The following is a 12,132-nucleotide window of genomic DNA, read 5'->3' as shown; positions in this document are numbered from 1 at the left end:
AATAGATGGATGAATTTTTTTTTGCTGTTGCTTTGTGCTGTATAAGCTTGACATGTTAATAGCTTATCAATCAAAAGCATCCCTCAATCATCACATCTGGTTTCAGTCCAGTAAGATGGCATCAGCTTATAAACTTAGGTCAGTTCTTCACATGAGGAACTCACTAACAATGAGTGAGGCCACTGTGACTGGTATTCATCTTTTAAATGCAGTCTATGCTATCTATCTACAGACTGCATCAGTCTTTTAAATACCTTTCTATTGCTAACGCTTCTTTTTTTCCTTTTTCCACCTCTCACTCAAAGATTGTCGTCCATTTTTCCTGAAAACCTGTATCAAGTACATGTCTCAGTTACAAAATGTTGACTCAGAAAGTAATGTTTAAGTTTTCCACATCCCACCCCTCCTCCCTCTTTTGCCCATCTCATGCTAAAAACTGTTGATCCTAGTTTTCTATTTATAGCTACATTGAAAGGAGGGAGGATTTATGTGTTTCAGAGCTGAATCACTTATATTTGACATGAATTCAATTTCTATCCGCGCCCTGTTTATAGCTAATTGCTGTAAGGGAGATTTAAATGCCACAGAAATAACCAATCAATATTTCAAAAGGCCTTTTACTTCTTGTATTGTTCGCTTACTGGATCAGCAAACAGTGGTTCACATCTGTAATGCTGCTCCCGGTGCTGCTGCTCCTGCTCACTTTCGAGACGATACAGTGTGTGAGAACTTAATGAAGACTGTTTATTTCTGCACCGCCATACTCATGTCAATATTTTAATTAAAGCGCTCTGATTGGAAGAAATGATTAACATAATTTATGTTAATCTCTTGATTATTTTCTAAATTGTTTTTTATTGCCTTTTTCCAGATGCCAAAGGGACTTCTTAAGCACATTTTTCCAACCGACCAATAAATCATTAAAGTAGAGAAAAACAGGAAATTATATCTTTATATAAAAGCAACAGCTTAAAGTTTGTATTAATTGATGTTGCAGTACAATTTAATTTATAACAGGCACTGTAAAATAAAAACCTAAATGTATGTTTTGGATATTTTTTCTTCTAATAATAGTTATTCTCTAGTATTATTCAACGATCCCCAGGAGAAAGCACTTGGTGACAGTGACAGTAGTTTCTTCCTTTAAACAAGAAGAAAACTGAACAGATCACAAGAGACATGTGATTACCAAAATAAAACAGGAAGTAAAAGAATTACACTGGGGAGGCTATACTTAACTGAAATACAGAGAAAGGACACGCAAACCAATGTTCAAGCTGTAAACAGAATAGTTCACAACATGTTCCCTTTTCAGTCATCTGTTCAGACGTAGCCTCAGAGCGATATCACAATATTTATCACGTAATGTCGTCATATTTCAGATAATTTTGCGCTAATTTTAAATATGATGAAAATTGAACATTTTATTGATGATTGTAGCTCAGAGGCAGCAGCGTTTATTAGCCCAAACAAAATTAATCCTTTTTTTCTAGCGAGCTGCTGCCACTGATGACAGACTACCTAATTCAAAGCAGAAATCTATCACGGTGCCAACAGCGGCATCATTTTAGTACAATGGTAGTGACTCAGCAATTTATACAGTGACACAGCAAATGCGGTCAAATGTAAACACAAAAGTATCCCAGGTAGTGTTTTCTCTGGGAGTATAACATGACTGCTTAATACTTAACCTCTCTCTCAGATGTGCTTCGGTTGGTTGTCACTGAGTGCGTGCTATTTAGTGTAAGAAAAAGTCAGTAACACTTTTTTGACATTTTCATGTAAATATTAACCATTATTATCAAGGCACTGCCCCAGCTGCTGTCAGTTTAGCTTTGTACTCACCCCTTCTGCCTTTTCTGTCACCCCTACAGCCATCCAAATTTCACTGACATTTTCTGGTCTGTAGTTGAGCTCTGGTCAGTCAGTATGGCCCTTTAATTGGTTTTAAATGTAGATTATATTTAGTATTTTTTCTTATACTTACAACAAAAAGTTTTACTTGTGAGGAAAAACTGGAAGTTTCATTCTTTTTTTGTTTTTTTATATAAAATTTCAACATCTGGGCGCCCTGATAACCATGTACTTAGGACTTAACCGGGTGGATTGTTGCTTCTGCATTAGATGCAAACCAACCCTAACCCTATAAAAAAACACTGACTAGCTTAAAAATTGAGAATAAGTTTCAAAGTTTCAAACTAAAGTTTCATGTTCTGATTACCAGGTTTACAGTTAAATATTAACTATCGCGTTAGTCACTGATGATGAGATTTCAGGGGGTTGACTCCTGGCCAGTGAGCTTTTTCCCCACATCATTCCCTGCTACCTTTCCCAACATTCCCTGTCTGTCCAAAAATGTTAAATGAAAAAAAAAGTAACAAAGTGAAAATCTGCTATGTGGGGCTCGCTGTCAGAGAAGAATTCTTTAAAAATTTCACTTAAGATGTTTTTCTCTGTGTGATGGTTAAACATCATTGTGAATTTATGAGAACGTGTTTTTGGGTGGACTTTAATATATCCTCCAGCAGTATTTAATCTGGCTGTCAGGCTGAGCTAAGGTGTTCATTCAAACATGTTCAAATGCGAGCTGATAAAAAATTATGCCCTCTAGTTTCCTACAGTTTAAGCTGCCTTTTGCTCAGCGTCTTCACCCACACACACAAGGCTAGCTCGCTATTTTCAGACACCTAATAATTTTGTTGCTTCTTCCCGTTTAAAAACGTAAACCTACCTTTTTTAAGGAAGCAGCAGTAGCTGTGTGTCCACCATGAACAGTCTCAGACAAGAAAAAAATAACAACATACGGACACAAAGATGTTCCTGAGACGCTCAAAGAATAAAAAAAGTATATGGAGATCACAAGGAGAAGAAAAAGAAAAGCAGCCGACACAAAAACAGGAAAGTTTTAGACACATGACTACATGACTATCACCAGCACAGTAAATTGACAAGCTTGTGCTTTTCCCCGTGGTACTCAGGTTTGCTTTAGCTAGTTGCTACCGGGGATATGGGATCATCTGAGGTATTTGGTCCTCTTATTGACAAATGTTAGAAATCTTCTTTATATCACCGTCTGTCAAATTAGGTCTTTAGTTCTACAAATATGCTCTATTTGTAGAGGTTAACAAGGACTGATGAGTGTGTCCTTATTTACTAATTTTAAAATCAAATCAGCCACAGTAAAAAACAACAACAACAAAAACATAACTATGAAAGGTCATTGTCATCTTCTCTTTTGCCCTTGTTCACATTTTAAATGTAAGCGATCTCTGTGATACACGCTCCCTCTCTTCAGACTCCACAGGTAGCTGTCTGATGTCTCCTGCACATCAGGGGTCCTCGCGGGCCCGGATCACACGGAGCTCCTGTGGACTCTCTTATTAAAGGCTGCAGCTCAAAGAGATTCGGAGCCTTACATCTTTTCAGTGTGGAGTCCGGCAGCACTGTGTTTGTGTATTTAGCTTTCGGGGCTGTGGCACTTGAAAAACATGGCTCAATAAATAAGAAATAAAATCATTTGGGGGATTTGGAATTGTATGTTGGGCAGTTGCATGGTGGTACAGTGGTTGGCGCTTTTACCTCACAGCCAGAATTTTTTGGGTTTGACACAGATTTTCTTCGTGGTACTCTGCTTTTCAGTCTGGAAACATGAACATTGGCTGTAGGAGTAGAGGTTATCTGGTTACCTGGTTTCACCTCTTGCCCAGTGACAGCTCGGATAGGCTCCAGCCTTCCCATAACCCAGGATTGGAGAAGCCTGAGGATCTTTTGTTTTGTTAAATTTGTTAAATTTGATATTATTTAACTAAATCCCCTAAAATTAAAACGAACAGGGCAGAATAAAAATTTAGCGTTTAGCAACGCGATGGCTCGGTTGGCACCGATGCGTCACAGCAAGATGCTCATCTTTGGATTTGTGAAACTCGTTTACAAGCAACAAAGCAGTTTATATTCAAATGACAGAAAATGTTTGATTATGATACATGCTGGAGATGTCATGCTGGTCATGTAACTCATGAGGAAGGGCTATTTCAAGCTAATGAATTTGATTTGCAATCAGGCGAAACATGGAAATTATTCTCTTTATTCGTGTTCAAGACGCTTTTTTTAATAGGCTCAATTACACTTTGATTACCTCTGCAGACTCTCAGAGTGAGAACTATTAGGCTAATCTAAAACTTGTTAGGTCACACTGTGAACCTGCCACTGTTAAAGTTTACAAATACATAGCGGTTTTATATGTGTTTGCATTGTGACGGCTGACAATCTTTCGGTTGTAGTGTTGGTGAAATTGCTGTGTGCTAAACAGTCTCTCGCTACAGTCTGGGAAACCAGTGGCTTCTTATTCCTAAAGCAAAATCAGTCGAGAGCTAGTAGCTTTGAGAATCGAAATGCTCATTTGCTCTCTACATGTACTGTTTACCAGCTTTTAGGACCAAAAGTCCTGTCCTTTGCCCACAGATTCAGCATATTCATACACAGATATCTGTTTTTAGATTTTAACCTCGCTGTAACCAGAAAATATTTTGTCTTTTAATCGCAGCTTTTGCACCCATATCCCACCTGTTGCCACCTTGTTTAATTTGTTCTGAAGTGGACCTCGAGTGGCACGGCTCATCATTTCTACTCTGTATTTTTCATAATTCACGGTATTGTGAGGCTGTCCACTCTCTACTCGCTGTCACAGCTTCTGTCCTGCAGGACTTGTAAAGTGTAGTACACATTTTATCAGTAACTGGTAACTTTTGAAAGGCAGGCCTCAGGAGTCATCCACAGCAACCTGATACAGTTTGTCCATGCGAGTGTGTGTGTGAATACATGCACACACTTCCTTACACACACGCGCGCCAGAGTTATATATTTTTACAGCCCTGCATTGCAGCGACAGAGAATTTGTGACCTTGTTCTGCTTCACTCTGAGATTTAAAAAAAAGAGAAATTCAAAAGGAGTCATGATATCAAATGGCTCAGAAACACATTTGAAGATATTTGGGGGATAGAAAAACACACACACAAAAATAGGGATTGTGTCCATGCCATTGATGATTCATTGTCTCTGTTGCTAAAAAATAAATTCCCCTCACAGCCAGTGATTAGATGGGGAACAGTTGGTGAGCGAGGCGCACAAAGCGCTGCATATGGCTGTGATGAAGCCGCGTGAGCTTCGGTTAGTGGCTCATCCCAGTAGTTTTTATGTTTTTATTTATTTATATATATATATATTTTATATTCCTCCTCCAGAGGGGAGCTCTGACACGAAGAGGGATCAAACAGCACATAAAAGCTACATCAATAGTACAGGGCTACAAAATGATAAACAGAGCAGCCTCCTCTGCTGTAAATTCACAGCGTGCATCAGTCTTTGTAAAGGCACAGGTTAATGTACGGGAAGATGAATCCTATTGATGTGTGATTCGACGCGCTTCTCTGAGGTTAGATGGAGAGATTGATCTGAAACTGAAAGACAGCATGAGGGGAAGTCAGTAAACACTCAGGTTCAGACTAAAAAATACTCCTCTCTCTTCCTCTCCTTCAACCAGCCTCTCATCTGTGAGATTACTGTTCCCATGGCAACGCAGCTGATTGCACAGAAATTGCTGTGGTTGTGGGAGCTATGGCAACACATTGCATTAAATTATCCTGCCTGCTCATGTTGCAGTTTTACGTACGCGTGCTTGCGTCACCCGCTTGTGACGACACGTCAAAGCCGTCTTGTCTGCAGTCAAAATAACACTGCTGAGCTACTGAGTATTACTGAGACTTAATATAGACAGATACGCAGTTATTTTTATTGTCTACAATCTTGTAGTGCTCGTCAAACAAATAAAAGCGCAAGAGAAGAAAATATAAAACTGCTACAACTGGGAATTTGGCTAAATTTGACCTCAGCTTACTTTACCATAAAACATTTTTCTGCATCACATGCGATGCTGATTTGATGGTGAAGCAGCATCTTCGCTGCTGTGAGCGAATATGTTTTTTAAAGATTTGCAGAGAGTGTTTTGTAAAACTACAAATACTGAGCTGTCAAATTCAGATTCTCTGCAACTTGTACTTTGTTTTCTTTGGCAAATGAATCAAAGCCATAGAGGTGGTGAGAGAGTCTTTAACCACATGTGAACAAAGACCTATACAAAAAGATTACACAGGGGTCGCCACAGGATCATCTGCCTTCATCTCACCCTATCCCTAACATCGTTTGTCACACCAACCCTCTACATGTCTTTCTTTCCTACATCCATGAATCTTCTCTGGGGCCTTCCTCTTTTCCTTCTGGCTGGCAGCTCCATCTTCAACATCTTTTCTCCAGTATATCCACCATCCTCTGCACAGGTCCACAACATCTTAACTTCGCTGCTCTAACTTTGTCTTCCAACCACTCAACTTCAGCGGTCCCTCTGACGTACTCATTTGTAATCTTGTCTATCCTGATCACTTCCAGTGAAAATCTTAACATCTTCAACTCTGTCTCCTATCTTTCTGTCAGTGCCCCCATCTCCAAATCATACATCATAGCAGGTTTCAATACCATGTTGTAAATCTTCTCTTTTGCTCTTACATATAATTATTATATGTGCATTATTGATACAGTTTACATTTTTTGCCTTTACCACGTAAAATGCAGTTATCATGACACCTCTATTGCCAGCATACCGCGTCAGGCTCTGAGGGGACACATTCCAAAACCTCCATCACGTGCTGGCGCACCAAAACAGGTGTTTTCACACCTGTAGTTCATTTACTATGGCCCTGATCAGCTGATGAGCTTGTACACTTGAAGTTTTCTTCAGTGTTTTGGGGAGAAAACACAGAAAAAAATTCACATGAACCATAATGCCTCACTAGAAACCATGTGAGAACAGCTTGTAGTGGTACACAGATGTGTCTGGGGCAGGAACAGTGAATGCACATCAGTGGTACTCTACCACATGTCTGCTCAGAATGCAAAGCATGCTTAGCTATGAGAACGCATTTAGCTCAGACGCCTGATAATTCACACCAAACCTTCTGGGTGCGGTTGTTTTGGTCCGCACTCGAGTGCAGATGCCTTTAGTTATCAAATATTTATAGTTATCAAAGGTTCACTGTTGACTACTAATGCAAAAGAAAAAAAAACAGTTGTAAATATCAATCAAATAAACATTATGCTGTCTCTTTAGCAATTGCTTATGCTGGGAAACATGTATTCATGGAGGTTTTTCTGTTGGTTGTGGTTCCACAAACCATCCACATCCTCTCCTCCTCCTCCTTACCCCCCCTCAGAGCTCTTACACAGTCTTCCTTCTCTACTTCTCAGATTACAACCATCCATTATTGGTATGAACCTTTAACTCGCCTGTGCCGCCTGTGCACTCCTACAGGCTTATACGCATCATATCATTACCAATAAGCGATGATACCGGCGCTGTAGTTGTTTGGTTAACATTGTGCTTCACAAGTGCGCCGTGCACCGAGTGAAATGTGCTTAAGTGATCGAGAATGGTTTTTTTGCAAAAATGGTGAAGGATATTTACAAGCAGTGTCTAACCAGGTGTAAAATTTTTGAAGGCTTTTCCAGGAAAATGTCGGATTTGTGAGTTGGTGGAGGACGCTGAACAGGATTCATTGTTTTAGTCAAACTGTATTAGGAGGCTAATCCCATGTTACACGTGCATTACAGCACTTGTAGTGCGCAAGCCAGCCAGAACGCAGCAAATAGGCAATTCATGGAGGCTTGAGTCATATTATTGACTTGCTCCAAGCATGTAGCCTACTTAGAACTCTGCGTGTGTGTGTGTGTGTGTGTGTGTGTGTGTGTGTGTGTGTGTGTGTGTGTGTGTGTGTGAGGTCGGATATAAATATAGTTGAAGAGATCACAGATAGAAGTACCGAATGTTCTAGTGGGAGGTACTTGCGATAAAATCTTGGGCAAGTTTCAGGCCCATTGCTCATCTGTTGTCTGCAATTTATTTATTTATTTTCTACTCACTTGTGAAAAGATGTATTGTCCTTCTTTTCACACTGTTGACTTGCTTGGAGATAATGGTGGGTAAAATGTGTTTCATACATCCTTTTAAGCACACACACACGCTCACACACACTGAGCTCCTTACTCCTTGCATTCAGACAAGATATTTATTTCTCCGGTGGATTGTTTCAGAGGCAGAGCGTCTCCATGGTGATGGCAGCCCACAGATCAGGATGAGGAAGAGTGCGGGAAGGAGGCGGCAGAGAGAAAGAGAGAGAGAGATGATTCCACCTTATCTGCCACTGCTGTGCACTTGTTGAAACACATACTGTATATGCTGATTATTATCCACACAGCACTTAACGCACTCTCTCCTCCTTTACCCACTCCTCCACCTTTCACTCTCGCTTTACCTGCTCCTGCTCTGTTCTTCTTAACACTATAACTATGCTTCAAACTGGGTCACCTTCGTTGTGGTCGTGGTCGAGTTAAGAGACTGCATAAAATATCAAGATTGCTATTGCTGCCACAAATAATAATTACAATAACAATGAAAAGAATATTAATAATAATACAATTATTATGGACATTTTTTATGTAGCACCAGATCACAACAATAATTGCCTCAAGACTCTTTATATTGGAAGGTAAAAACCCTAGAATAGTGTGAGAAACCCCCAACAATCAGACGACCCACTTTGAGCATGCTCTTGGCGATGGTGGGAAGGAAAAACTCCCTTTTAGCAGGAAGAAACCTCTGGCATAACCAGGCTTGTGGGGGTGAGGGGAGGAAAACAAGACAAAAGACACGCTGGGGAAGAGAGCCAGAGATGAATAATAACTCATGAATAAATGCAATGAGATGTCTAAACACAAAGAGAGTGAAAATAAGTGAGTGAAGAAGAAAAACACTCAGTAGCCCAGGCCAATTACAGCATAACTAAGGGAGGATTCAAGAACACCTGATGCAGGCCTAACAATTTGCTTTATAAAAAGGCAAATTAAAGAAAGGCTGAGGCTAATCGTAAAAGTAGAGAGGGTTTCTATCTCCTGAATCCAAACAGGGAGCTGGTTCCACAGAAAAAGGCCCGGAAAGCACAAGTTCTTCTTTTATATATCATATGAACCACACATAAGGCCGCAGCGTGAGAGTGAAGTGCTTTGTTTGAATGATACAGTACTATGAGGTCTTTCAGATAAGACAGGGCCTGATTATTCAAGATCTTGTATGTGAGAAAGATTTTAAATTCAATTCCAGATTTATTTATATACAGAAATAACAAAATGCCACATCTCACCCTCAGACCTAAGAAAGTAAAATCTTATTTTAAACATATGACATAGACATTAAAATAAATAAAACATAAAGAATTTAATAAAGAAGAAGGGCAGCTGTGTTCAAAAGTATAATAGGAAACCAGTGGGTGTCAGATATTCAGCCTCCTTCAATCTTTTATGTTTCTGAACAACATCCCAACAGATTTAAAAAATGACAAATACAACGTTGCCAAGTAATTGGACTGAATATTTGACAGCACTGACTCACTGCCAATATGAGCCATCTATGTGGCTGAAATGTTTTGGTTGCAATATTTCAACATTTAAAAAATATTTGATAAGAAGTGGCCCTTGATTTGAGTGCACCCTCACACCGGTTTTGGAATAAGGGTACAGCAGCATCCCGTGCGCTGTACTGATGCTGCTTGCATGTTGCCTCGTAGCCCTTAAAGCTGCACCGATCAATGCTCTTTTTTAAAGATGACTTTGCCTCTATGTAAAGGTGTTACTGCGATGACCTCACAGAGAAATGTCGCCCACTGTTTAGTGCTGTAGCTGCTCACACCATGCAGCAAAGTTTGTAACTAGATTCTGAACAATGTGGAGAATTTTAGCAGCTCAACGCCAAATAATAATGAAAAAAGACTTGAAAAAGAAAAATGTTTGGTATTTGTACACATATAGCCTCCACAGCTTGTGTTATAATATGTCAGTTCAGGTTTCAGATGAATTCCTGATAATCTTTTACATCCACAGCGTGTTTGGTTCGTCTTGCTGTTAGTAATTCTGTTTTAGATCAGCGTTAAAGATGGCAAAGCAGCATTTAAATATTCATTAAACATGTTTTAAGGATATCCAGAATGAAGTTTAAATGCTCCACATTTTGCTTTGTGGTCAACAGACGTGTGTTGATATTGGATTTTTCCATTTTCAGGTACCTTATGAATGTGACATTTGAAGGTCGAAACCTGTCATTTAGCGAAGAAGGCCACCAGATGTTTCCCAAGCTGGTCATCATTCTTCTAGACAAGGACAGACAGTGGGACAGGGTAAACCTTCTTCTCTTCTCTTCTCTTCTCTTCTCTTCTCTTCTCTTCTCTTCTCTTCTCTTCTCTCTGCCCTTTTCCTCCTCTGATGCTTCTGCGATGTGTCTGTCACTTTTCTGCCACTTGAAGTACTCGTTACAGTGGCGTGCACATTACACACAGCTGTCCTCCCACTCACTCATACAGGTTGGCAAATGGGAGAGAGGCTCCTTGACGATGAGGTACCACGTTTGGCCTCGCTTTGAGCTGTACTCAGGAGCGGAGGAGCGTAAGGACCACCTGTCCATCGTGACTCTGGAGGAGGCGCCGTTTGTAATTGTGGAGGATGTGGACCCGCTCAGCGGGACCTGCATGAGGAACACGGTGCCATGCCGCAAACAGCTCAAACTAAGGTGAGAAATTAAGTTGGAGTGTAAGAATTTAAAGTTTTCCTCTGTTAAACCTTCAGATTTGTGGCACTGCTATTTTTTAATAATAACATCAACCTTGGACCAGCTGTGTCTGTAGTTTAATAGAATATTTTGAAGTCTGTGCTAGTTTTCTTTTTAAAAAGAAGAAGTGCTACAATCAAACACACTCCTTACAGCCTTGAATAATTCTGTTTTGCTTGCATTTTCTCTTTTTTGTGTATCTTTGGCTTTCTTATTACAGCGCGCCGCCCCTGCAGCATGCTGTAATGGTTCTCCTGTTTTTGTCTTTACTAAATGTGCCACTTGTTTTACTTCTGCTAACCAGATTACTGACTAGCTTTCTGTTCCTGTTTTTCTGCCTCCCCCCTCCTCTTCACCATGACCCTCTTGCCATCCGGTTGTCCGTAGAGTGTGATAATTAATTGTTCTTCATTGGCCTCCTTTTCTATCAATGGCGTACCTGAAATCTCCTCAGGGTGTGCTACATCTTGGAGCTCATTGTTTTTATTGACAGATCTTTCACCGTGTTCTTTCTCCCGTTCCTCTTTTCTCAAGATTTCTCTCTCAGCAACACATATAGCATTTCAGGAGCAGCCATCAATACTTCGAAGGCAATATGCAGGAGTTATTTCTACCCAAAAAATACTGCAAGAGCCAGATTCACAGAGCGCTGCAGAGTCACCTTTGTATGCACAAAAGCATAAATAAACGGGCGCAGTATTGTTGCCAAAACCGAAATAAACATTAATAACCACTTTAGTCCATGCGCAATCATGAAGGTTGTTCATTTGATGTAGCTGAATTCATAAAACCACAATTTCGATAAATAGAAGTTGACACACCCTTGTGTGAATACAAAACACTCAAACAAATACATTTGTCCTTAGTCTGGCACTGGAAATATCCAGCAAACAGTGCCAGAGCTTCCATTCACAGCTGTTGTGCACCTGTATCTGCTGTAAGCCAAAACAACCCATTGACTGATGACGCACAGGTTGGTTAAATGTTTGCCCCAAAGTGCGTTATTCTTAGTCCCTCATGACTGTGTAATTTGGATGACAGCCTCTAAATGTGTTTACGTGCTCTCTGCTCTTGCTCTGAGAAAAGTGAGTATTAGTCGTGACATATTAAACTTTTCCTTGTGATTTGCAGTGTTAGATGGATGTATTAAACATAGCACAGGCTTCGAATTCAAGTGTAAAAGAATATAAAAGAAATGCACTAAACTAACATGCACTAACAGCTTAGGCTTCAGACTAGTCAATGTTTTTTTCTACTTTGTGCTGAAGTAAAGTCAGCTCATCATCAAGTTGTCTTCATATGTTCATCTTAACAGCGTGACCGCAAAGTCAAACTGTGATCCTTTTAGTAAATTAGTTATTAATAGGGCATATGTATATCACATATTTATATATATTGTATCAATATATACTAAATATATATATATATA

General features: G+C 39.8%; 1 protein-coding gene across 6 annotated transcripts in view; it reads left to right on the top strand.

Annotated features, from left to right (window-relative positions):
• The window catches only part of grin2bb (glutamate receptor, ionotropic, N-methyl D-aspartate 2B, genome duplicate b), a 129,625-nt gene that overhangs the window by 84,830 nt on the left and 32,663 nt on the right, over positions 1–12,132 (top strand). For all 6 annotated transcript variants that reach the window (XM_013914350.1, XM_013914349.1, XM_005747070.2 and 3 more), the window contains 2 exons: positions 10,161–10,275; positions 10,459–10,664. In XM_013914350.1, coding sequence (XP_013769804.1) covers positions 10,161–10,275; positions 10,459–10,664 — 321 coding nt within the window. The remainder of the gene's footprint in view (positions 1–10,160; positions 10,276–10,458; positions 10,665–12,132) is intronic.

The sequence above is a fragment of the Pundamilia nyererei genome, unplaced genomic scaffold, assembly GCF_000239375.1.
Source record: "Pundamilia nyererei isolate P.nyererei 1_Seehausen unplaced genomic scaffold, PunNye1.0 scaffold00187, whole genome shotgun sequence".
Lineage (NCBI taxonomy): Eukaryota > Metazoa > Chordata > Actinopteri > Cichliformes > Cichlidae > Pundamilia > Pundamilia nyererei.
This window is presented reverse-complemented; position numbering and strand designations above follow the sequence as displayed.